This window comes from Lagopus muta, chromosome 26, assembly GCF_023343835.1.
Source record: "Lagopus muta isolate bLagMut1 chromosome 26, bLagMut1 primary, whole genome shotgun sequence".
In the NCBI taxonomy this organism is placed as follows: Eukaryota; Metazoa; Chordata; class Aves; order Galliformes; family Phasianidae; genus Lagopus; species Lagopus muta.
In genome coordinates, this window is record NC_064458.1 from 1,157,483 (window position 1) to 1,182,642 (window position 25,160).

General features: G+C 48.1%; 2 protein-coding genes across 11 annotated transcripts in view; one reads left to right on the plus strand and one right to left on the minus strand.

Annotated features, from left to right (window-relative positions):
- Nucleotides 1–8,180, plus strand: part of CRTC1 (CREB regulated transcription coactivator 1) — a 38,644-nt gene extending 30,464 nt beyond the window's left edge. For all 5 annotated transcript variants that reach the window (XM_048927950.1, XM_048927952.1, XM_048927953.1 and 2 more), the window contains one exon: nt 454–8,180. In XM_048927950.1, the coding sequence (XP_048783907.1) occupies nt 454–665 (212 nt within the window). In that variant the 3' untranslated portion in view covers nt 666–8,180. The remainder of the gene's footprint in view (nt 1–453) is intronic.
- LOC125685127 (cartilage oligomeric matrix protein) overlaps nt 3,125–25,160 on the minus strand; it is a 39,969-nt gene continuing 17,933 nt past the window's right edge. For 5 of the 6 annotated variants that reach the window (XM_048927943.1, XM_048927944.1, XM_048927949.1 and 2 more), the window contains 19 exons: nt 24,408–24,659; nt 22,355–22,440; nt 19,910–19,961; nt 18,007–18,179; nt 16,621–16,758; nt 15,766–15,843; nt 15,462–15,620; nt 14,779–14,883; nt 14,469–14,576; nt 14,190–14,349; nt 12,907–13,025; nt 12,604–12,656; nt 11,970–12,163; nt 11,372–11,550; nt 11,116–11,164; nt 10,687–10,883; nt 10,385–10,557; nt 10,083–10,222; nt 3,125–9,935 (listed from right to left, as the gene is read on the minus strand). In XM_048927943.1, coding sequence (XP_048783900.1) covers nt 9,889–9,935; nt 10,083–10,222; nt 10,385–10,557; nt 10,687–10,883; nt 11,116–11,164; nt 11,372–11,550; nt 11,970–12,163; nt 12,604–12,656; nt 12,907–13,025; nt 14,190–14,349; nt 14,469–14,576; nt 14,779–14,883; nt 15,462–15,620; nt 15,766–15,843; nt 16,621–16,758; nt 18,007–18,179; nt 19,910–19,961; nt 22,355–22,440; nt 24,408–24,483 — 2,286 coding nt within the window. In that variant the 5' untranslated portion in view covers nt 24,484–24,659 and the 3' untranslated portion in view covers nt 3,125–9,888. The remainder of the gene's footprint in view (nt 9,936–10,082; nt 10,223–10,384; nt 10,558–10,686; nt 10,884–11,115; nt 11,165–11,371; nt 11,551–11,969; nt 12,164–12,603; nt 12,657–12,906; nt 13,026–14,189; nt 14,350–14,468; nt 14,577–14,778; nt 14,884–15,461; nt 15,621–15,765; nt 15,844–16,620; nt 16,759–18,006; nt 18,180–19,909; nt 19,962–22,354; nt 22,441–24,407; nt 24,660–25,160) is intronic. The other variant, XM_048927946.1, reaches the window with a different exon arrangement.

Genomic DNA, 25,160 nt, shown 5'->3' on the forward strand with positions numbered 1-25,160 from the left:
CTCTGCCCGAACTCGCCGGCAGGGATTATTTCAGTGTTCCATACGGTGGAGAATCTGGTCACAGTTGGACATTTGGAAGCAGTTTCTGCATAGGTCACTGAAAAAGCTGGAGTTGAATCCATCCTTCAGCCGGGGGCTCATACTGATGAGAATAATGCAAACTGAGCTAATTGTTCCTAAAGCAAAGGAGAGCGGAGCCCCGAGCGTTGTCCCTTTGTAGCCCCAGATGCACTTAGATGAGTTTTGCTTTGTGTTGTGTCATCGAGGTGCTCTGACAGATGTGTAGTTCATCCGGCTGGAAACGAGGACAGATTTGTGTGAGCTGCAGCTCAGTAAATGATTCGGGAATTACACCAGGCTGGCTCTGTATTTTTTTTTTTGCTGTGTCTTAATGTCGTGCCTGGAGGATACATGAGGCCAACGCCGCTGCCTTTCTGTCCCTCTTCCCCGCAGTGACAGGAGAATCTCCTCCCAGCTTATCGAAAGAACTGACCAGCTCTTTGGCAGGAGTGGGCGACGTCAGCTTCGACGCCGATTCCCAGTTTCCTTTGGATGAACTCAAAATTGACCCTTTAACCCTGGATGGACTGCACATGCTCAACGACCCGGACATGGTCCTCACCGACCCCGCCACAGAGGACACGTTCCGGATGGACCGGCTGTGACGTGGGGCGCCGGGAGCTCGGCAGCGGGGGTCGTTCCTGGATCAGCCGGAGCAGAGGCCGTGGGTCAGTCGTGGCAGAGCCGGGGCTGCCGAGAGCCGGAGCTCCGTCCTGCGCGCCGTGTACAATGAGTAAAGCTTGTTGTTCTGAGCTTGCAGCGCTGCAGACCCCCGCTCCCTGTCGCGCCGTATTTCGCCCCTTGTCCACTCATCGCCATTAACGAGCAAGGAGTTTCCTCAGCCTTCTCCTCTCCAGAGCCCCCCCTCCCCCACCAAAGCTCCGGCGTTGTCAGTTTACCTTTGCACTAGAAGGGGGCTCCTGGCAGGCGAGGGGGGTCCGCAGCCAAGGGAAAATTGATTCTCTCTACCGAACCAAATTGTGGCTGTGGTCGGAGCGGGGGGAGGCACCCGGCGGCGCCCCCTCGTCCCCCACGCGTCGGGAAGCAAATCTCTGGGGGGGCAGGGAGCTCCCGCGCTGTGGCTCTGCTTTGTGCCAGCTGCTTCGTAGGGCGAGCGCTTCTTCCTTGGTCGATGTTTGTCTGCAGGCTCCTCGCGTCCTTCTGCCTCCCTGCCCTGAGCAAACTGCGCGCGGAGGAGCCGCCCCGCGGCCTTGGCAGCCGGCGACTGTAAACACTATTTTCAAAGCTTTTTTCTTAAAAAAAATTTAAAAAGAGATATATATATGTAATATATATATTTATATATATGTATACATATATATGGCATTTCTGAGCACACAAGAAAGTACTATAATTCATTACTTGATGAGCACGGAGGGAGGATCGGGGCGTTTTGAAGCAGCTGGAGGCAGGCAGGAGGGCAGGCGCAGAGCAGAGGTCTGGCTTTGCTCAGTGAGGGGCTCCTGGGCAGCAGAGGGGCGTTTCTCCAGCAGTGCCCGGCTGAAATCACCACAACTGGGTTTTATTTTTTATTCTTATCCATTACTTATTCTGTTACCGTTATTTATGATTTTTTTTTTTTTTAATTTAAGTATTTGGATATTAGCAAAGTAGCTGAACTACATACCGCCAACTGAAGCACTCTATGTAATACTTGTACATCTTTTTGTGTTTTTATTCCAGAAATATATTATATATATTATATATATATATATAGGTATTTTTAACTAACTGGAATTCTAAACGGACCTTGAGCAGCAGGGAGCCGAGGGTGAGGGTTCCCTCCGCCGTGCTGGAGCAGAGCAGTCGGGGTGCAGGGGCTCCTTTCAGCGTGGGGTGAATCTGTTCAGCCCCCCACAGCCAGGCAGCGGGCGCCCAGCAGCGCCTTGAGCTCCTGGTGACCACAGCAGGTGACTCCTGTTGGTCCTCGTTGCTGCGGTGCAGCTGGGTGCTGCATTACAGCATCCTTTGCTGCCCGCTGGCCGTGCTGCTGTGCAGCTGATGAGCTGCAGAGGTTCTGTCTGCACTCCAGGGCTCTGCCTGGTTGGAAAGATGTGTTGAAAGGTTCTTTGGGAGCATCGCTGCTGGCGCTGTTGGTGCGACAGTGAAAGAGGCGCCGTGCTGGGCTCTCAGCGCCTGCCCCTCCTCAGCAAGGTTAGGAGCTGGTGCTGGCATTATTTGGGTGTCATTAACAAAGCAACCATTCTGTGGTGAATGAGGCAACGAGGGGCAGCTCCATGCAGGAGGGGCGGAAGGCTCACGTTAAATTAAAGCACCTCAATTAAGGAGCCCTTGTTGCCATTCCCAGACGAGCCGTGTTCCTTCCTGGCACTGCCCAGCCCAGGCCTGCTCTGCGTGCACTCAGAGCTTTGCGTTTCGTCCATTGCCAGCTGCTGCCGGCTTTGAGCAGAGCCCTGCAGCGCTTCTCCCCGCTCCCATTGGGGTATGGAGCTGCTCGGGGGCTGCCCCGCTCCTAATGAGTTATACACATTTCTGTGTGCTTCCAGAAATCAGCGGGACGCCGTCCTGACATTCGTGCAAACGCTGCAGCGCGGAGCCGCCGCTGGGATCTGTGTGCCGGGCCGTTTGCTCGCCTTGGTGCCGTTCGTTTGGACCATTTGCACTAAACATGTTTTTCTTTCCATCGCTTCCCCGCGTCCGTCTCTGCAACTGGAAGATCCCCCCCGTGCAGCAGGGCGCCGTTGTCAGCAGCGGCTCTTGGGACGCGCGCCCTGCGCCGCAACTCCCAGCGCCCGCATTTCGGGTCGCTGATGCTTTTTTCAATGTGAGAAAACCAAAAGGAGGAATCCCATCAAATCGCTGCTGTGGAGCCCCGTGCTTTGGGGCGGCCGCAGAGGTGCGGTGTGGGGGGAGATGGGAGCTGCTCCTCGCCGTCCGCGTGTCCCTTGCAGTTCTGTCCTTCCTCGGTGGGATTCCTGTCCGCGTCGCTCTCTCGTTCCAATGACTCTTAGACATTTGCATGTCGGTTCTCGTTTGTGATCTATTTTTTTAAAACCAGTCACTTCCGAATGGAGATGAGATTCCTAAACTGGAGACTTTCACAGGGAGCTGTTGCTAAATGCTACCTTCTGAGGTTTTTTTTTTTTAAACTACACGTGTATATAAGAGATCTTGTTTATTAGACTTGTAAGTAGACATTTAAAATGGCCTTAATTTAAAACAACAACAACAAAAATCACATCTGGATGCAACTGTCCAAATTCGGGACCACGTGGCTGAGAGGTGCAGGATTTGTTCCTTCCTTGCAGGAGGGGAGGATGAGGTCCCAGCACTGAGCGCTGTGCTGAGGGGCTGCCACCCCTCCTGATCTGCGTTGCCACTGCGTGCGTGAGAGCAGCCCTGGAGCTGGGGGTGGAAACGCGGAGGGGAGCCGCGCTGGTTGGTGGTTGTGGTTCACAAGCTGTGAGCTCTGATCTCAGCTCAAACGTGGGAGCATTGAAAGCTGCTGCCCTCAGATGTCAGAGCGGGAGGAGAAGCCGTGCAGCAAAAAGCTGCCACTATCATTTAGACCTCGTTCAGTTAAATAACCCCAAAGCTGTGTGGGGTCGGAGTTCCCATCTGAACGTCCCTGCTGAATGAACCCGGCCCCTCCGCGCAGCGTGCTTTATATCAGTATATGGAGAGAGCTCCCCAGCTGGGCCGTTGTGTTTGCCGATGAACGGGGGATCCACAGGAGCGAACTTTCAGTGTATGGAATACTGTGACCTTCAAAAGAAATCCAGGTTTGCGCTGCGCCTGCAGGCGGGGGCCCTGCTGGCCCTGCTGTTCTGCGGCAGCTCCTCAGGCTCAGCTCAGCTCCCTGTGCCGTGTGGCAGCGCAGCCCCGTCCCACCCCGCGCTCCGGCTTTGCATGGCAGCAGCACTTTGCCCGCGCTCAGCCGCAAACCCTTCTGTACAGAAAAACCCCTGCGGGTCCCGTTTTTCTTCTTTGAAAGAGGAGGGGGGAGAAAGGTTTCCAGGCAGAGGCTGTCAGTTGACCGAAGGAGCTTTTCGACCCTTTGTGTATTTTGTTACCTTTACGAAACAAACAAACAAAAGGGTTTCTGAGGAAGCGTTCCTGAGAGCCGCTCGGCAAAAGTGTTTGCGGACCAACCGAGAGCGAGCCGCCCTCTGAGCTCTGCTCTGCTCAGCCCAGCTGTGCGCCCTTCAAAGGGGCTCCGGGGCCGATGCCCCCCTGGCAGAGAGCAGAGCTGGGCCAGGAGCACAGCATGCATTCCTGTGGGCAGCAGAGCCCCCGTCACTGTGATGGCAGGGTGAGAGCGCAGGTAGCGTCTGTTCGTCTGTGTTCTTTTTAAAAAACAGAAAAACAACAACAAAAAAACCCAAATGGGGAAAAAAAACCTAACGCTGATTTGTAGTGTTCCTGTCCTTTGTATTTCTAGTTGCATCTTATTTATACTGCGCAGTGTAGGCATGGATTGCATGTCGGTTTTCTATGCGGGCACCACGATGACATGATTACTGTGTACTATAAATCATTTTTACCTTTTTAAACGGAATCATTGTGTGGAATTTCTATACTGCAGAACGAAACACTACATTACCTACTCTCTTCATTTGTGTTATTTATTTTATTTTCCGCCGGGGGGAGGGGGGCGGTTTGAACTGTGGTGTCTGTTGCCTTATGTGGGCTTGACCAACTTGATCAAAATAAAGGCCTGAAGGGGTAAATGCACTGCCTGGTTTCTTTGGGAGGTGGAGCCGTGCTGTCAGAGGGGCAGCGCGTAGCAGAGCAGTGCTGGGGAGTCGGTGCAGAAGGGAAGGTGTGGGAAGTGGCTGCAGGGAGCCTGGGCTGAGCTCTTACCGCGTTCTCCTGGGAGCAGCGCAGCCTCTCCCTCCTCTCTTCTCCTCTCCCATTGCTGGTGGCGATGGCTTCGCTCTTTGCTTGTTGCAGGTTCTCTGCTTTAGGGATGGGAAGAGTCTGTGAGCGCTGTGGATTTCTGCAGGTGAAGGTAATGAGACCAGAAGTCAGGAGTGGAGCAGCCGTCTGCTTCCCCCTGCAGCTGCTTGTGGACGGCGGCTGTGCGTCCTCCTGTCCTCAGGTTCCAGGTGCAGCGCATCTCCTTGGCCCGGCGCGTTGTGTTCGCTGTCGGGCTGTTGCTCCCTCTGCCATTTCCTGGGTGATTTGTTGGGCAGCTCTGAACTTCTCTCTGAATTTCAGCCTTCCCGGTCACCGCATTCCGGGTTCAGCCGTAGCAAAGGGCTCTGGAGCAGCGCGGCTCTGCAGTGGGGGCGCAGCTGTGAGCACTGCTGGGAAGGAGCCTGGTGCCAGCTGAGGAAGCGGAGCGATTTGGCAAAAAGCACCGTTTGGTTCATTCAGCAGTCAACGTTTTGTTCTCATATTCTGCCTCTGCCTTGGAGGAAAGGTCTGACAGATGTGAGCAGAGCTCTGTTCTGCTGCCAAGCGTCCCTCTGTCCGCAGGGAGCCCTCGGTGCTGGGCTGTGGCTGCGGCCAGCAGGGCTGCAGGGACGGATCTCTGTGGGATCTGAGGTGTTTTCCTCACTGCTCTTCTTCTGATGGCATTTCTGCCATCGCTGTCACACAAGTGAGACACAGCAGTGACAGCACCTCAGACGGCTCTTACAGCAGATGATAGGATGGCAGTGGAGATGATAGGTTTGACTGTTTTACTCCTTAATTTTCCTGCCTTCAGCTCACACAAATTCCTCAATCTCCCCTTTTTTCTTTTACGATGTAACTGTGCAGACAGATGCTGTTTCCCCTTCGTGGCTGCTGCTGTGTTCCAACAAAGCCGATGGGTTTGATGGGTTTTGATGAGTGATGCTGTGGCACTGTGCTGGCACAGACCGCTTTTGTTCTGCCATCGCTTTCCCTTGTGCTCCGTCACTGAAGCAGGGCACACGTTGTAGGGCTTGTTTCGGTGTGGACGTGTTGATATCAGCTGTCACCAATTGTTTGCTGCTTTGAAGAGGTTCTGCTGCTGCCTGCCAGGGTCGGGGCGGGCGCTGGGTTCTGTCTGTGCTGTGTGGGTCCTGATGAATTTTCTTTTGCTTTGAGCCGATGGTTGGGACTGAGCAGCGCTGAGCTGCTGAGGAGTGGCAGCCAGGTCACCTCCCACCATGGACTGGAGCTGTGCTGCGTTTCGCTGCTTTGTTGTGTTTTTGAGCTCGTCCGGATGCTGTTTGGAGGAACGCTGTCTGTCTGTCCGTGCCACCCACCCCCCTGCAATGAGCAAATTCAAAAGAAGCAGATGCGCCCGGCCTCCCCCAGCTGCGGCTTAGCAGACACGTTCATGTTGGTGTGGCTTTTTTTCTGTTGGAGTCATTGGGTTGTTAACACACGTTGGATCCCGTTTTGTGGTGTCTTTCTTAGTTTGACTGTGGCAAATGAGAGCGAGGTGGCCTCGCAGCGATGGGGACCAGGGGTGTTTGTGTGCTGGAGAGCAGAGCGCTGACCTGCAGCACTGTGCTCCTACTCCACGTTTACGTAACCCCAGGAGGCTTTGGGGGGGGCACAGTTAAACCCATGTGATCCAGGTTTCATCTCCTGGCCCACTTTAGAATAGCCTTCAACAAACAAACGCGGGCGGATGGAGCAGATGCAGCACGCAGCTCTGCGTGGGAATTGAGGGCTGCAGAGCGGGCACAGATCTCCCCCTGCTCCATCTGAGACCTGTGCAGGTCGGTCCATCCTGCAGCTGAATGTGCAATAGAAGCTTAAATTGTCACCACTGACGCTTGGTGAGGGGAGGTCTGGGATGAGGCTTCAGCTCGTGCGAAGGGGTTTGTATTGGGAATAGCACCGACTGAACCTTTGGAAGGGGGGCAGGTTCTGGGTGTGCCACATCTGTGGGTCCAGCACAAAGCAGATGTGCTGCTGGCTCTGATAGGCTCTGCTCACAGTGCTGATCTCGTTCTGCCTTCTGAGCTGCAGTGTCTGTGCGGCCAAACGGCTCCTTTGCACGTCCTGCGCATCGGTCAGCACTCAGTTTTTATGCCATGGTTTAGAAAATAAAAAGGGGCAGAAGGTCCCAGTTCATAAATCCAATTTGAGAACTGCGTTCTGCAGCCGTAGCGATGGAGAGTCAGTGTTCCCTTCAGGAACGGGACGTCAGCGTCCAGAAACGGAGCTGAGCTCTGCAGAGGGCGAGCGTTGAAGGCGGCACCGTCTGCTCTGGCTCTCGGTCAAGGCAGAAAAGCAGCAGTTAGCAAACACCTTCGCTTACGTGCGACGTTGCAAGGCTCTGTCTGGCAGGAAAGGGTTAACGTGGCTCAGCCTGAGGATCCAGCAGACATGGAATGCAGGGAAGATGAGCAGGTGGAACTGATGAGCATGAAGTTGTGTGGTCAGGCCGATGGAGCTGGAGGCTGGGGCAGGGCTTGCTTCAACAGCACTGCATCACTCACTGATCCTGGGCGTCCTTCAGACCGTCTCAGTATCGCACATCCACTGATCTCTGCTCAGCATTATACAGCGTAGCAATTGAAATATTGTATTCCAGCCAGCTATTAACTAATAAGGCAGTAGATACTGAGGTTTTCTTTTGGGAGGAATTAGGACTTCTAGCAGCTTTTTCTCGTTACCTGAACAGAGCCCCCAAGTGTGGAGGGATTCCTCGTAGGAGAAGTGGAAGTTCAATGTGACAGTGCTTAGGAGGGGAGGTTGGATTTTAATCAAATTAAATACAGCTGCTTTTGGCAGCTTCTCTCACAGACTGGCAGCTAAAAACAACTTTATGTCGTTCGTTGAGCTTGGGAAAAAAACGTCAGATTTATGCATTTTCAGAGACAGTATAATATACTGTTCTTTACAAGTTAACTTTTTCTATTAAACTAATTTGTGGATTATTTCACTGATATATGCAATCCTATATTCAGCTACAGTGTTGGTGGCACAGGAACGCTGGAAAAATTGTCCCTGCGACATAAAAGTTTTATTTATTGTGTTTTTTCTATAGGTAAAGTGGAAAACTGAAGTTGGCTTTAAGTGTTTGCAATCTGAGAAATGATGTGAAAAAGCAGCTCAACTAAATGTACATTCTTTTCAACCTTTTCTTTTTTGTGTGAAGGCTTTTGTCTTTGTATCTTTGCATTATTTGTAAATGAAATGTAATAAAAGTTGAAATGTTTTTGTCTCTGGCTGCTTTGCTTTTTCTTGTTGTGTTCCTTGTTTGCTTTTTGGTCTGAAGGTTTCCACTGTCGGTCTGTTGGTGTTTACAAACAAACAGGGAGACATTTGGGTTGGTTGGCTTCTGACAGCTGTGGAAAACAAATCTGTGCACCACCTGTGGCCACGCCGTGCTGGAAGTGGTTTCTTAGAAGCTACGGAGCTTTCCTTGAGTGCTGAGAGCTGCTGTGTCTAATTGGGGCTGGCTGTAATTTGGGCTGGCTCATTTGCATGGCTGCCTGTGGAAGAAGGAAAACTCAGTGTCTGTCTTTGTGACAACCTTGCAATGCTGGATGGAGATGTCCTGCAAGCGCTGCCATCAGCCAGCAGCCTTTAGGGCCAGTTACACCAGTGGGTTCTTCCTGCACCTCTCTGCTCGTGCTGCTGCCTCCTGAGTGTGAGCTCAACTCCGCTGTGCTGTGCAGACCTGGGCTTGGTGAAACGTGCTTTTAGCCACGAGCTTTGCAGGAGGAAAGCTCTGCTCACACCTTGCTCGTTTGGTACCATGTCACAGAAGCTGCACTGGATGGTAACCAGGAGCAGCGTTTGCCATGCAGCCTCATTCTAGCTTACAAAACTGCACTGAAGTGTTCAGCAGGAGCTGCCTTTCTGATGAACCCATAAGTTTCACTATAACTGCTCTGAGCTGCTTGCATGAAACATCTAGCAAAACAGGGCCTTTGTTTTTTAATGCTGCTTGGTAACTGTTGAGCTGGACGAGACTGAGATCTCAGAACTGCAGGACTTCAGACTTTCCAGCTTACCAACTGCAGAAGCCCTTTGTGAGCCTCTGCTGCACCCAGCCCACGTCAGCCCTTCTTAGCAGGGATGGCTTCAGCTTTCCCTCGTCCTCGGCTGCTCCTTGCAGTTCTGGCACGGTGTCATAACACAAACTGAGTGTAAGGCCTCTGCTTATCAGTCTGAAATCAGCTGCTGCTTATCTGCAAGAACGAGGTGGGATGGTCTAGCTAGAGGAAGCTTCTTGACTGAAAAAACTCTCCCTGTGTGTTCATATTGCTAACAGAACCATTAATTCAGCTGAGGCTCTCCTGCCATCCTCTCGCATTCAGCTTTTGAGGGTTTCTTTCTTAGGTATCAGCAATGGAAAAGTTTCAGAAGAGGAAAAAAGCAGCGTGCACGTGAGCAAGGAGAAGTCTATTAGAGTATTTATTATCCAACATTCCAGAACAAAGATACTCTCCCTAAAGTGCTTTTTTTTTTTTTAATACTTTGTGAGCAACTCGGACATTGGACTTGGCTTTCTGTGACCCTTTCAGACTCTGGGTTTGCTTTAGTAGGTCTCAAAAAAGACAACATTTACATTTGAGAGCCTTGGAGTGGGGAAAAAAGTCCAGGGAATCATCCAGGCTAATCTTAGTCAAACCATTCAGCTACTGCAGTAGCTTCTCAGCACATCTTTCTCCACGTAGTGCAGAGAACAGCAGCACAGGCTTCGAGGCACACTTGACGTCTGTGCTTCTGCTGTTCCAGGAGGATTTGGTAGCATTTACAGGAAAGTTGCTGTTGTAGGAAACATGCCAGATAGTGCAGTGACACTTGGTGCTGTGCAGAGTGCAGTGGTATATGACTTACAGTTCTTTATACAGTATACCAGAGGCAACAGTGGGGCAGCTGAGCACTTTTTTATAAGCAGATTTTGTTGGACATTTAAAAGTCAGGTTAGTCTTGCTGAACTTTAAATGTTTCATAGTCTTCTGGAATGGTATCTAAGGAGATAAAAGCAAATATAGATTAGGAGCAGAAATGAAAAGTAGAATTAGGCTACTGCTTGATATTCCCTACTCCAACCGTAGATGAACTTGTTCAAGCCAAATGGCAACAACTCCTGTGTTTGACCTTCACAACCAACTCACCGTTGCAGCGGTAGCGCAGGTTTGACCAAATAATGTTCTCCTGGGAGAAGCAGAAGACTCCCAGGCGCCCTCCTCGCATAGTTGTGTCAAGGACAACTCCAGTGTCTGCTACAACCTCGGGGCCTTCATAGAAGCGAGCTCTAGAGAGAACAGGCGTGTGGGACAAGGAGACGAGATTGAGGCACTCACAGAAATGGTTCCCCAGTCACTGCCTCCTCTTTACCACAGAACTGCACTGGAGATGCTTGCTTTCCGTGCTGAACTTCTGCTCAGCCATGCAGAGGAGGCTGGGAACCCCTCACCTGATGTATCCAACCTGAGGCCGGTGTTGCAGGAACCAGCGGTACGACGTCTTGTCCTTCCAGCCGGAGTTGCGGGGGTCCTTCCACAGCAGTTTGACTTGGTCTGTGGTGTCCCCAGTGTGCCAGAGGGAGTTGCGCAGATACTCACCTGGGCCTGTTTTGGACTTCACTGCCTAACGTGGAGAAGAGTGGTGGAATGTGGATAAAGAGCTGCCCACAGCTGCTGCCCCACTGCATGCATCGAAGCACAGCTAAGAAAGACCAAAATCCACTGCTGATTTCTTTTTCAGTGCTTTCTTTACCTTCAGCTGAATACCAGGTTCTGCGACTGCTCGGAAGGGGTTTGCCTGCCAGTATGTCTGCTCCATCTGCTTCCACATGACCACGTAGAAGCTGGAACTGTCCTGGTAGCCAAATATGAAGCCAGCATAATCGTCATCTGTGGCAGTGTTGACATGGAATGTGCCCTCAAAGTCCACTCCATTGAATGCTGTGTAACCTGCAGTTGGTAGGAAAGCAAAATCTCTGCGTTCTGAGGTAAAACATCGATCCGTTTCTCCCCAGATTCAGATGGAGGTGGTAGACTTTACTAAGCTAAATCTGGAGACTGCTTACTGCAAACAATATTTTCCAGGATAAAAGGGGTCATTATGCAGCATCTGAAATAGTTTTAAAAGCTGTGCTGTGAGGTGCACAATAATTCTTTAATAGGACAAAAATAAGTGCCTCACCTACAGCCAAGCCAGGATCGCTGTTCATGGTTTGGACAATTTCCATGCCCTGTGAAAGATGAAGGTTGTCTAATTAGCATCTCCAACCCTCTTGTTAAATGAGCAGAGAGGTACCCCAGAGGTAGGCCTCTATCTACGACCAGGGCGTTACTGAACAGAGGCATCAGGCCTGCATGCTTTTAATGAAAACTGCATCCAATTTTGTACAGGCTTGCTACCACCACACCTGCTGCCCAGTTCTGGAGCACTGTCCTACCTGGTTAAGGACAATCCAGTTGGGGTCAATCTGTGCATCACCCTCAGGGTCCAGCACGACTGTCTGGAAAGCCCTGAAGTCAGTTAGCGTCACTTCTGCGTTCTCTGGGCACACATCAATTCTGTCAATCACCATGTCTCTGTCAAAGTCCTCTTCACAAAGATTTCCCACACCATCACCTGAGAGAGACAACAGAATAAGCAAGCTTTCAATTTCCCCTACCCTTTGCACCTAAGTTTTACTCAGCTAGCTTTTGGCTAGCACAGCTGAAGGAAGACATGTCTATACAAGGATAAGGGATGTTCAGAGCATGGCTGCGCTCCTCCTTTTTGTCAGCAGGGAAGAAACCCTGACACCACCTCCTGCTTGTAGGAAAGCTATGAAGAGGAGCAGCACCTCACACTGTAGGTACTTCTGGAAGAGAACTTTTCCCAAATATCATTCTGATGTCAGTGTTATTGGATTTGAAAATGATGTAGAACTGTCTCAAGTCAGTACTGAGGAGGTCTTACTTCCTGCCCATCTGAAGGTCAAGCTCCTACATATCAGCCTCTAGGAAAGCAGAACCCTGCAGCTGATGTGATTACGTTTCCCTTACCATCTGAATCTTCTTGGCCAGGGTTAGGGACAAGCCGACAGTTGTCAGGGCCTGGGGGTTTCTCATCTGGAATCCCATCATTGTCATCATCATCATCACATTCATCTCCTAGTCCATCATTGTCTGTGTCCACCTGGGAGCTGTTAGGCACTGAGGGGCAGTTATCTCTTGTGTCTTGGTGGCCATCGCCATCGCTGGGGAAGAAAATGCATTGTACAGCTAAAGAGCTTCCACTTACTTTGTTTTCCCCCAGAAGCTTGCACGCCCTTTCTAGCAGCTGGGATCCTCTACAGGAACAGGGGCAGTTGGTGATTTGGCCTTTTAATGTCTTGAGCTATTAGTTGCACAGACAAATAGATCAGAAATATTCCAGCTGTAGTCCATGAACAAATTTGTGGGGGCAGCTAATGAAAAGCAAGCTGCTGTCAGCAAGCTCACAGCTGCCAGGCCTTGGGCTTGGTACTTCCAGGAGCAAGTTTTCTGAAGTTAGAAGGAAATTCCACCTCCATTGTTTGAATAAAAAGACACAAATTAAGGCCAAGCTGACTTGTCGTGTTTACTGATGCGTGCCTTCCATGCCTGTGTCCCCAGAATTCCATACAACTCAAGTACAATATTTGCAGTAAGATCTCACCTGTCCTGGTTGGTGTCACAGACATCTCCCACGAGATCATGATCAGTATCTTTCTGGGAAAATAAAGCGAGAATCATTTAAACATGGGTCAGTGGGAGAATTGGGCTTTAAAGGAGAAAGAAGAGAGGTGTTGGCATTGTTGCTCAGATTGGAAACGGAGCTCACAACAGTGGGAGAGTTCCTACACCTTGTCCTGATGACTCTGAGTGTCTGTCTTTCCAAACCTACTTCAGGCAGATGGTATGAGCACTGTCTTGAGTGAGAGAAAGCTGTAACACTGCAAAAGTGGAAGTGCTTCCTTACCTGGTCTGGGTTACTGACAGTCGGGCAGCTGTCGCACATATCTCCTACTCCATCACCATCAGTGTCTTTTTGATCAGGGTTAGGAACTCTTTTACAGTTGTCCGTTGGATTTTTGATTCCTGTAAAACATGCAGAGAACCCATCAAGCCAATATTCCAGTACATGCAGCAAGATCTCTTTGGGATGTAAGAGGTGACAAATGGCTGGATCTGTGCAATCAGGCAACGGTTTTGACTTGATGGAGGAAGGCCAACAGCAGCAGCAGCTGACCTTAAAACATACTGCAGACTGCATCCTCACAGACACTAAGCATGCTGCTGTCCATACAGGAACCTGAGAGGAAATGTCCCTGCCTGCATTCCTGAGGAAGAGCTGAAGAACTGAGGAATGCGACTCCAACCTGGAGCTGTGCAGGAATGAGCGGCCAGGAGGGTGACGATGAAGCTGTCTGCGGTTCCCTAAACTATGACAGATTCTCTTTTCTCTAAACTAGACGTCTACATAATTAAAGAACAAGTCCAAGTTAACCTTGGCTATTTGACATGGAAGATTTAGACGGTGTCTTTTGAAGGCCTGAGACAGGAAAGGAACAACCTAATTGGTAAGCTGCATGACTTCACTTCCCACTTCCCTGCATCTACCTACTACACCAGCAGATCATGCCAGCAGGGAGCTACTTGGCAGGAAGTAGCGAGACCCAAACAGCACTAGATGCACTGGAAATAATCTGTAAATAAATATGTATGTTTCAGGCCAGCAGCCATTGTGATTTTTGGCTTTTGAAAGCAGGCTTTGTGCAAATACAGCATCACTAGCTCACAGACTGCTCCTGAAGGCAGCCAGTGGTGGTGTTTTTTCTCCCAGAACGCAGCCCTGACACACACTGCACTGAGGCAGCAGCTTCTAACAACTTGGATAGCCCTACACTTCTTCACAAGTTGAAACCATTGCACAAAGTACTGTCCTTGTCCGGACTGACATCAGTTTGTGTCGTTCATCTTTCTGAAGCCTGAAACAGGTTTGGCTTTAACTGCATACAATAAAAGTGCTATGAAAAATTGTTAGCATCATCCTGAAGATAGAACTTTAACCCTACGAGAACTGAACTCTGAAGGATACTGGCTTGACTGCTCATCTGGACGTTTTAAAAACAGAAGTGTCCTTCATGCCAGCAGAAAGAAGTTCTTTAAGCCTCTGAGTGCTGGTACCTGTTATGAGGATCTACAGCTTCATGCTGACCAGCTGTCTTGTTCTGATATCGGTACAGCTGCAGCTGCTCTTACCATCTCCATCTATGTCATCGTCACACTCATCTCCTTTCCCATCGCCATCAATGTCCCGTTGGTCATCGTTCTTCACTTGGCGACAGTTGTCACAGGCATCCCCAAAGTTATCCTTGTCTGCATTGCGCTGGTCTGCATTGCGGGTGTACACGCAGTTGTCCTGCAGGAGAGGGGGATTTGCTGAGGGCTCTCTGTGTTCACATTAAAGCTGCAGGCAATTTGCTCTGCAGGACCTCTCAGTGTATTTGGGTGTGACAGAATAAGCTGTAGAATTCAAACCTCGGCATTTAATATCCCATCTCCATCAGCATCATCATCACAGGCATCTCCAATTCCGTCCCTGTCTGCATCCTCCTGGCCAGAGTTGGGGACAGTCATGCAGTTATCCTGAAAGGAAAGGAAGGATGAAGCAGGGCAGGCAGCCAAGCTGTGCATGCCATGGAACCTTTCTGAATTCTGCACGCTGAGCAGGATTTCAACAGCATCAAAGGCAGGGTGAGGCCTGCCCTCAAATAGGAATCACCCACTTCTGGCTCAGCGTTCCCATGATGGACTGTTTCTAACTAAATCTGTGAGAACTGCACCTCACCTTGCGGCACTTCTTGTCAGAGCAGCGCAGCTTTTCATCAGGGACTCCATCAATGTCTGTATCCTTCCCACAGATGTAGCCATTCCCTGCCCACCCCACAAGGCACTGGAAGAGAGCAGATAAACGAAGCGAGGCTGCTGGTGAGTCCCCTGGTAGGGGTAATGCTTCCAAAACTGAAGGCTTTGCATGAGAACCAGCAGAACACACTGCAAAGCCAGATACGCAATGCTCTGCAGGTGAAATGTCACCTGAAAGAGACACTTCAGCTGAAAATGGCATTTTCAAGTAACTCAAATACAATTCTCTGCTTGTTTCTAAGATCATGCGGACAGATGCATCAGCAGAACTTTGGATCAGGAGATTGAATGGTTTGTCTGCTTTTTCAGCTGCGAGTAATGCTCCAAGCCTTAAGATTTATAGCGCTTAAAACAATTCAAAACAAGAACAAAATAAAAACAGCAAACAAACCCAAACTAACAGCACAGAGAATCTGAGGTGTCGGGAGCAGCGCACAGCCCTGAGGTCACCCAGGGAGATCGCCGCAGCCCAGGTGTCAGCAGGGAGCACTGGGAGCCGACAAGGCAATGCTCTCCAGGAGAGGGCAGTGGCAGACCCGGGAGAGCGAGCACAGCGCAGGAGAAACGGCAGCGAGCGGATCGCAGGGCAGGGAGGCTCGGCCTTACCGCGCAGGAGATGGAGCCGTCCCGCTCCACGATGCACTGTGCTTTCTCGTGGCACGGGCTGACTTCGCCGTTAGGGCAGAGTCTCCCTGTCTGGCTCTTGCAGCCGGTGATTTGATCCCCAACAAAGCCAGGTTTACAAGCTCCGCACTTGTAGGATCCCTGTAGGAAAAAGTAATAGGGAATTAACTGTGAGTCTGGGCAAACTTCTCCTGTAACCTCTCCCCAGGTGCTGGATTGCCACAGTAACAGAGGCCCCAGAACCCAGGGAAGGGGGATTTCTGTGAGGCTTTTGAGTAATACTTACCCGTGTATTGATACAGATAGAATTCGGGACGCAATTTCTGGCAGCACCTGTCTCACATTCATTGATGTCAGTGCAAACCTACCCAGGAAGAACAAAATAGACATTAAATTCACTCTTCAACAGGTTATGATGGTCAGATTGCAGAATGATTGCAGAAACAAAGCTCCCAGCAAGCCTTACTGGCACTGAGAGCTCAGAGTTTTCCTTGAGCCAAGTCCCAGAAACATTCCTGACCCCAAGCACGGTGTCCAACCTCTAAAGGCTGACCAGAGATTTTAGCCTGATGAAATAGCTTAGCTCTGAGCTGAGCTGTCAGTATATCTGCTCACTGTAAAAGGATAGAAGAGAGTAAGTGGAGCAAGAAGGTCAAAGACTGTGTCCTATGTCCAGCTAGCAGCTCTCTAAATAACACAAGCTGCAAGCCATTCTTGCTTTTGTCAATATGTTCTTATATACCATGGTAGGACGAGGTGTTAGCTTTCCTTTTTTTTTTGAGTTTTAATCTGACAGGATCCGTCCATACAAGGAGCTGGGTACCCACCAGCTGCATCAAACCCCTCAAAACATGGGGATTGCTCAGGCTGGATTCACAGCCTCACATCTGTCACAGTCGTGGCATTCTGACCAGCATCAATTCGGCAGCACTGGGATCTAAGAGCGGGGTGCTTTGCTGCTGACGTGCTCCGATGGCCTTGGCAACTCTTTGCTGTCACTGCATCAACCTTACCACCAGTATGACACAGCTATCTTGTAGTTCCCTCCAATTTCTCTGATGGCTCCAGGACCCTTGAATTAATTACAGTAACAGAGGGGAAAGAGTCGATGGTTTCTGAAGGAGGAGTTTCTGTGCCTTACCTGTTTGTTGGCCCTGGCATAAGCTAGTCCAACTCCTTCGACCGTTTGCCCAGTGAAGCCAGGAGGGCAAGGATCACAGCGGAAGCCAGGAGCAGTGTTAATGCACTGGACCTTTGGGAAGCAGGGGTTTGCACTGCACTGTAAACAAGAAGGAAGTTGTACAGAACTGTGAGGCAGGCTTGCTCAGGGCCAGTTGTGAAGGCAGTTCCCAAAGCAGGCCTTGCTGGGTAAGATCCAGCTATTGTGCTTTTATTTTCTAAGAACAAAACAAAAATGCATAGAAGTTGCTGGCTTTCCTTACAAGTGGAAAATGCAGCTTCCCAGCCTCAGTTGTTCATTTCTCAGAATGTGCAGACAAGTAAAACAAATAAAATCTCAAGACTAATTCTTTGTAGGTGACATCAATTGCCCAGGCAAAGTGCTGGCTTCACTTCGCACTCTTCTTCCTGGCAGTCTCTGAATCCAGAGAACTGGGTAATTTCTTAAACTGCCTTTGAAAAACAACAACAGTTGTTTGTTTACTACTCTGGGAAGCAATTATGCTTCCAAAGCTGATATTGCTGCCTGCTTTATTCCTCCAACACATGATTATTTTCACTGAATTCTTATGCTCTGTGCTAGCAGATGCTTTCCATTGATACAGCACTTTCCACATTTTGGTGGCTAACAGATCATCATCAGCCTCAAAATGTCCCGTGAACCTTCTTAGCTTCAGCAGGTTTTTAAACTGCTATAAATGCCACAGAGGTGGTATGGCTTTGTAAGATGGACTAACAGTGGAGAATGAGACTACAACTTGGGAACCACAGAACTAAGGAACCTTTTGGAGACAGAAAATGAATGGCTGAGTAAAGCTTTGAATACAGACAAAATAAACATGATTAAATACCACACTGAATGTAAAAGAAGAAAAAAGTGAAACAATATCTGCCTAGCAAGGTTTAATTTCAAGGCAGAAATGAAGCAATACATGTGGTGTGCTAAGATTTACTGTATAAAGGAGTATTTGGATAGCATTTGATTCTGCTCCACACATAATAAATCTTATCTCTAACAACTCATCAGCCACTAGCTCAAAAGATTTTAAGGCCAAAGGGGATTTTTTTAGTATTCCAAAATCACCTTTCTGCAACCAAAAGATTTATTTTATTGGAGCCTGTCTTTTTTAGAAATAAATGCCTTGCTGTACTGGATATAAAATCAACATGGACACAGACTGAGGCAGGGTGAGGAACAGACTTTGTTCCACTGAAATGATGTTTGTGTTGAACTGCAGCTCCTAGGGGAATTGCAAGGCTTTCCTCTGCAGCCACAAGATGAACTCGCAGCACTTCAAGACAAGCGAGGCCACTTTGTGACTGCCAGCCCATCCTCCTTGTTTCTTACCTCATTGATGTCTGTGCACTGGGACCCATTCCCTGAGTAACCTGGGGGACAGGGTCCGCAGCGGAAGCCAGTGCTGGTCTCAGTGCAGGGCACTCCAGGGAAGCAGGGGTTTGGGACACATCTGTTAAACTGTGTCACAGTGATGAGAGGGCCTGTCGCTTCAGTGTGTATGCCTAGGGGACAAAAGCAAGATGAAGGAAGGAGTTATCTTTGCCAGACCCTACCCAAAGCTGGTCCTGTTGTCTCAGGAGATTTCAGTGTGTCTCATCCACAGGACGTTTCCTTGTAGCCTTTTAAGAGTTAAGCAGCTGCAGCTCTGCTTTGCAAACAGAGAAAAAGGAAGCCAGAAGCAGCAGCTGGAGTGATCTCTGAGTCAGAGCAGACCAAAATAAATGAATTAATCCAGAAGTCTTCCCTCCTATTCCAAAACTCCTGTCGTGCTGCCCTCCTTTTCGTGTAATGCCTTTGCTTTTGGAGTTCCACAGAGAACAGTTCTCTCCCTGGTTCCTCTGCATCTACATCCCACTGGAAGCACAGACCCAGACACCTGGCTGAAGCACAACCCACACAGCACAGGCTGGAGTCTGGGAAGTGCTGCAGAGGGCTGGAAGCCAAAACTTCACTGAAGACTAACTCAGGACTGTGAATAAACTTTCTAGAAGCTAGAGTTGTCACTGATCTCCCACATGCACTGCCCTAGGGGACTTTTTCCTTCTCTTTCTCTGGCTTAATAGCCTGGTTTTAAAAATCTGAAACAAACAAACAAAAAAACCCAACACTCTATATTAGCACCAATAAAATCTTCACTAAAACAGAGGCTTTCTCTCTTAATGCTGCTCTTTCTGAGAAACAATAAGAGAAGCACATATAACTGCTGTGAGCCACATCGTTCAATGCACGGTGAAAAGCAGCTCCAATTCTACCACAAGAAGTACAGGGAAGAACACACAAACAGCACAAACCGAGTGGGGAAGTCAGAGATCAGGTAACAGAGAGAAAGTTCAAGACAGCTTTATGAGTGAGTTACTAAAACAATTGGTGTGGATGAATACATTTCTGCACTACAGGTCCCAGAAACTTTGGCTAATCTCTTTTCCAGCAAAAGTACAATCTCTCCAAATGGAGAAACAGTTCTTGCTCCGCCCTTCAAATGTACTGGCAAATAACAGAGCATCTCCACGAACCGTGCTTTCTGCAAGTCAGATCGATTGGAAGCAAGTTCCAGTCCAGAAAAACCATTTAGCGAGGAACAGAGGGCAAGATGTACATGGGAGAATTTATGACCCTGTTTCCTGAATCCTCTGTAAACACCCTTTTTGCTTGGAAGGTGACAACATTAGATGGAACGAGTAGCAGAGCAGTGCCTCCTGGGGGTGATGTTCTCTTCCATGCTCAGCTCAAGAGTAGCCAGCTGTGTCCCGCAGGACAGCCGGTGTGCTTTCCCAGGCAATCCTAACACAGGCCATGGGCTGGGCTATAAGAAATGGGGTTGGGCAGCTTTCTGAACACAGCTACCCTGAGAAGCACAGCACTGCATGTCACAGACCCGTTAATAAAGTTTATTTTAGAAACTGTGGACGTGAGCAAACGCAGAAGATTTGCTGGGAAGATATGAGATTTTTCATGCTGCTTCTGCACTCCATGCTCAGCAAAGGGGTGATAACTGCAATTGCCACTGAACCGTGAGATCAGCACGCAACGCTGCTCCATGTGTGCAGAATGCCACGGGGGAAAAAAAGCATCACTAACACCAAGTATTACTCTCTGCCACTCGGGTGGCTGTGAAACAAGCCAATTCCTTAGGGCAGATGGTCACATATGGCGTTTTACTACTTGTTTGGACACAAAGGTATGAAGCACATGGAGGAAACAGCTGAATATAGGGCTCAACTCAGTAACTCACCACAGGCATCACACTCCATGACTGTGTTCTTCAGGAATGTTATCTCCTTAATCTGGAAGAAAACAAGAATCACCACTTGGCCAAAGGCTGAGTTTTGCTGCCACGCAAGCTAATGGCCCCACTGTCAGAAAACAGGGTGTCTGAGAGTGCACAGCTACTCACAGACAAATTAATTCTTACCCCAAAGTCTATGCTGTAGACATTGTGGAAGCTGAGGTGGCTTTCTCCCTACTGGAGTATTCCTACAGGCTAACTAGATAAAACTGTTCTATTGCAGATGCCGGAAACACTCAAAACACACAACGAAGTGCCATGGACAGAAAGGAATCTACTTTACTTGTGTCTTCTTCTCTAGAAGATCTGAATTAACAGTTCTAGAGAGGTGTGCATCATTTAGGATTAGAGGGAATGGCCTCAAGTTGTGCCAGGGGAGATTCACGTTGGATGTTAGGAAAAATTTCTTCTCCAAAAGAGTGGTCAGGCTCTGGAATGGGCTGCCCAAGGAATTGGTTGAGTCACCATCCCTGGAAGTGTTCAAGATGTGGTAATGAGGGACACGTTTTAATGGGGAAATAGTGGTGGTAGGTAGACAGTTGGACTGGGTGATCTTGGAGGTCTTTCCCAACCTTAGTGATTCTATGACTCTGTGATCTGCAGCTCAGACACTGTATAGACAAAGTCAGGGAAAGGATCTCCTGTGTGCCACTTCTATAAAACATAGGTCGCCTCTGACCTCATTTGTACCATTTTTTGGTATAGAGACATTTTGAACCTATTCACAAAGGCTCCTTATTGCAGACTTCCTCTGTTCTCCTCTAGCCTCCTATTCCTTCAAGCTTTCTTCAACAAAGAGATTATCTGTCGCATTGGCAGTGAAAAGACGCTGTTGGAATTTGGGACAGGCAAAAATAAGCTAAAATGTTCACGACTGTAGCATCTTAGACAGAAACCTTAGCAGGCTTCTTTCCTGAAAAAGCCTTATTGGCTTTTGACAGCCAATGCTCAGGCACAGTGTGTGACCACCCCTACATGCCCTATGGACTTCGTGTTTCCACTATTAAAGACGTTTCACTTTGTACTTGGACAAAATCATCTGCTTGTGTCTCTCTGCCAGCTTCCACTGGCAGCAAGATTTCATTCTATGTTCGATTCTCTCTTTCCTCCAACGTGGTCAGGGTTATGTATTTTGAACAGTGAATGCAGAGGTATGGCTAACCCAAATCCCCAGAATGTGTCCCATTAGAGTGGGTGACAGAACACAGAGGGGAGATTTGGGGATCTGCTCATGAATATCAGAGGTTCCTTTGTGCTGAGAACTCTTCAGCCTTTGGCTCAGGAGATGAGACCTGGGCTTTCATTATTAAGTCTTTTGCTGTCCTGACTGCCAGCATCTCTAGATGATGAATCAAGAAAAAGTGAGTTTTAGAAAATCTTTGCACAAATGAAGACGTTATGAACTGCCTCCTCCTGGCTTCCCAGTGACACGTGTCAGTTTGTGTTCTCGGGAAGAGTTTGCTTGAAAGTGCCATTAAAAAAAGCCCATGAATTAAAAAAAAAAAGAAAAAAAAGTAGGTGGCAAGAGTGAGAGAAAAAACAAATAGAAAATCTATATGGAGTGTAAGCACTAAGCTGGAAGGGAACACTGGAAATCATTGCTCCAGGCTGCCAGGAACCATGTCTGACCTGATTCCTAGTAAACACTGGGTATTTATGCAGAAGCCTGAAATTTGAGAGTAACTCAATGCAACAGATGTTTTTGCAGATTACAGGCCGCCCAGTTTGCACTGGCACACAGGCCTGTCTGCCATTCCAATTAGCTGGCAGGCCAAAGCTGCTGCCCTCAGCTCCCAGAATGGATAAAGGGAGAACGGAACCTTTTTCTATACCTAAAAGAGTTGACCAGACAAACCACCATCTCCTCGTTAAAAGGGGAAAGGATCTGAGCACCCAAGAAGTTCCAAATTCCCTAAGAAAATACCAGAGCCAGAAAGGCTTAGGATTAAAACAACAAGAGGAAAGTGAATACAGGGCTTGTTTAGACTCCATATAATTTTCCTTTCCAGGACCCTAACGGACAGCTGAAAGGTCTCTTCCACCTTCCAACTTTGGACGTTACTGATTTCAAGTGCCCACAAAACCAAGGAAAAACTGACTTGTTTTTCCAGTTAAATACACTTCTACTGTGTGTCTTTTTTTTTTTTAAGAGCTCATTCTCTGTGTGCACTGCCTGTCAGCAGACATAGTTCCAAGCAGCAGAATCAGATGAATCTACTTTTTCTCAGAACAACAGACCTAATTGTGAGACCACCTCTTGACCCTGTTGTTCAGAGCAATAATTCTATCACCCTACACAGGCCTCCTCGTCCCAGAACTCAGCACTGAAGGCAGAAGATTCAGTGACTGATCTTGAGCACCAAACAAGGATCAGATCCCTTCCTCACTTACCTGCTGTTTCAACAAGTCTCGAACTTCCATTAACACACGGTTAGTTTCTCTCATCTCTTCCAGCATTTCAGGCCCAACTTCAATTCCTACCAAGACACAATGGTTGGGAAAAACACAGAAGAGCTGTTAGCAGTACAAATCAACCGATATCGTTAACTTATATTTAATATTAAAGACACAGAACCCTCGACACCAGTTTCTCCCAGTTCCTAACTGGAGGCTTGCTTGGAAGTAATAAAGACTTGCACACAAGCAAGGATTTGCTCTTGGTGGTGATAATCAGCCAAGCTTGTCACTCAGGTAACAGCTACCTCTCAGCAAACAAATTGTCCTGGCAGCCAAGTTGTGGTAGCTGTTAATCTGGCATCGTCTGAGCAGTTCACACGTTGGAAGCCTTTGCTGCCAAAAGAAGCAAATTAATAATTCAGTGCTGTGAAAGTTACTCTGAAGGGCACAGGTAAATCAAAGCTCTTTGCTGAGTCTATCCCAAATGTGCTGCCAAGCACTGAATGTGGAAAACTAGCACCTCAGCTGCTACATTGCCTGTTCTCGAGGCTCAGACTTCTTGCTGCACAAAGCTGGGTTCATTTTGGGTAGTTTCAGATTGCTTTGCAGTGGCTTTGGGACACAAAAGGTACATCTGCACCCATGTGTGACTTTTCCTTCTCAGATAATAGATTGTAGACTTGCCTCATCTACTGAGGCATGCTAAACATCTAGTCCACGCTCTTCATCTTAGCTCTGAAAGAATGAATGGAAGTTGCTTACTGTTTCTAAAAATATATATGAAAATATTCATATTTAAAAACAACTGGACAGAAAGTTCAACTCCAGCATTCTCCTGACTGCCATGAGAAAGTACAGCCTTGTTTCTCAAAGCTTTCCTAGATTAATGAATCTACTAACAGACGTCACACCTTTCCTACAGTGCAAGCAAATCCTTATGAAGACAGGAATAGCAGTGTCTTCTACCAAACACGAGGCAAACAAGCAGGGGAAAGTAGCTGCAGTTGGGGTCTGCTTCTTCCAGGCATGAAGACTGTGCCAGCACCAGAGGCAGCGTGTCAGCCCTGCTGCTGAGCACAGCTCAGGTGATACATGAGCCTGAAAGCCTCGTGGGTTTCCCCGCACAGAACCAAGAGGACTTGAGGAATATTTGTACCTTCTCCAGTACTTTTTGGTTTGGGAACTAAATAGAAAGCACTGCAAATTCTAAGATAGAGTGAATGCAAATGACATTCCTTATTTTACTGAAAACAAGGAGCTTGCACATAGTTTGAACTTCAAAAAGGAGTTTTGAATAAGCTCTATTTCAAGACTTCAGGCAGCTTTGTTATTTTTGTTATGGAAGAATTTTCCATTCCTAATAGCAAGATATATCTCAAAATTAGGTTTTTTTTAAAATGTGTTTTAAGTTTCAAATTCACAATAATGAGTCAGGAGCAATTCCAAACTAAATCTATACACTTGCAGACATTTCTGTTACGATGCACCTTTCTCTATGGGCTCACTCTCTTTCCACCAGCACGCATTTGATTCTCTTGGTACAGTTCTTGATGCTGAATGTCCCCTAACAGGCTGTTGAGAGAAGTGGAACTTCTGTAATGAATTAAGCTGAAGTAAGCATGGCTAAGTTCCTAGAAATTAGGGCTACTCTAAGCTCTAGATGCACAAGCAGAGAGAATATCCAAGGCTCCTGCTACAGAACATCCTGCATGAGCTTTTTGCTTAATCACATGCAACACAGATTAATATAAATTGTCTCTTGTAGGTCATTACAGAACACAATGTTGCCATTTGCCCCAAGATAAATGCTTTTGTTAAAAATACATCACTAATTAGGCAGGAAAGGGGGAGAATCTAAGACTGAACATTTACGGAGTTCGGCTTCAAGTTTCATGCAGGACTACAAAATCCCTAAGCACAGCTTTCAGGCTTCAGCAGATGTAGCTGAAATGTTATCTTCTTGCTCATCCCCTGCTGCAAAACAGAACATTGAGAGCAGCCTAGAAAACAGAGTGCAGAAAATATAGAGAAAATCAGAATTTCTTACCTGCTCTTCTCTGCTGACATGATGAAAAAGGACAGGAGAGGCAGAGGAGAAAAACAAAGGCTAGAGCTGAAATCATCTTTGAATCTCCACGCAGTGTGGATGTATGAGCTTCTCTTGCAACTACTTTTTAACCTGCAGGTTTGCCTCTGCTCCCCATTAGTATCTGTGGTTTCCTATTTATGAAGTTGCATTCCTTCCTCTGAAGTTCTTATTCTCTGATGCTGGACGACGGGTGGACGTCATTTCTGGCTGCTAGTCCACAGAGAACGTTACAAAAGTAAACAATATGAGAAACTCATCAGGAGAGTAGTTTAATTTTTTTTTTTAGATCGGCTTGCACCAAAATAGGTCAGAAAATTCCAGAATTAAATGGATTTTTTTTGGACCAAGGTTTTTATTTCTTCTTCATGGACACGGGATAGACGGATGATTCATATCCCTAAACCTCACAGATTTTCCTTCTAAAACTACTCACAAGATCACAAAAGCTATGAGACATCTGGACCCCAGTGGAGTTTCAGAAAAGGCTCTCAAAACGCCCCAAGGCAGCTTTACCACTCACGCTTGGGGTAGAATTACTGAGTCATCTTCCAGTTCCAAAGAGGGGCTATCACACCATTTTCAATAAGGGATCTGGCGAATGGACCGGTCCTTAGAGGCTGACATTTTCATTTCTCCCCTACCCAGGCTTGTCTAAAAGAAGGATGCAGTGCAGAGGTGACAGCATGAAAGGAAGGGAGACTGTGCTGCTTC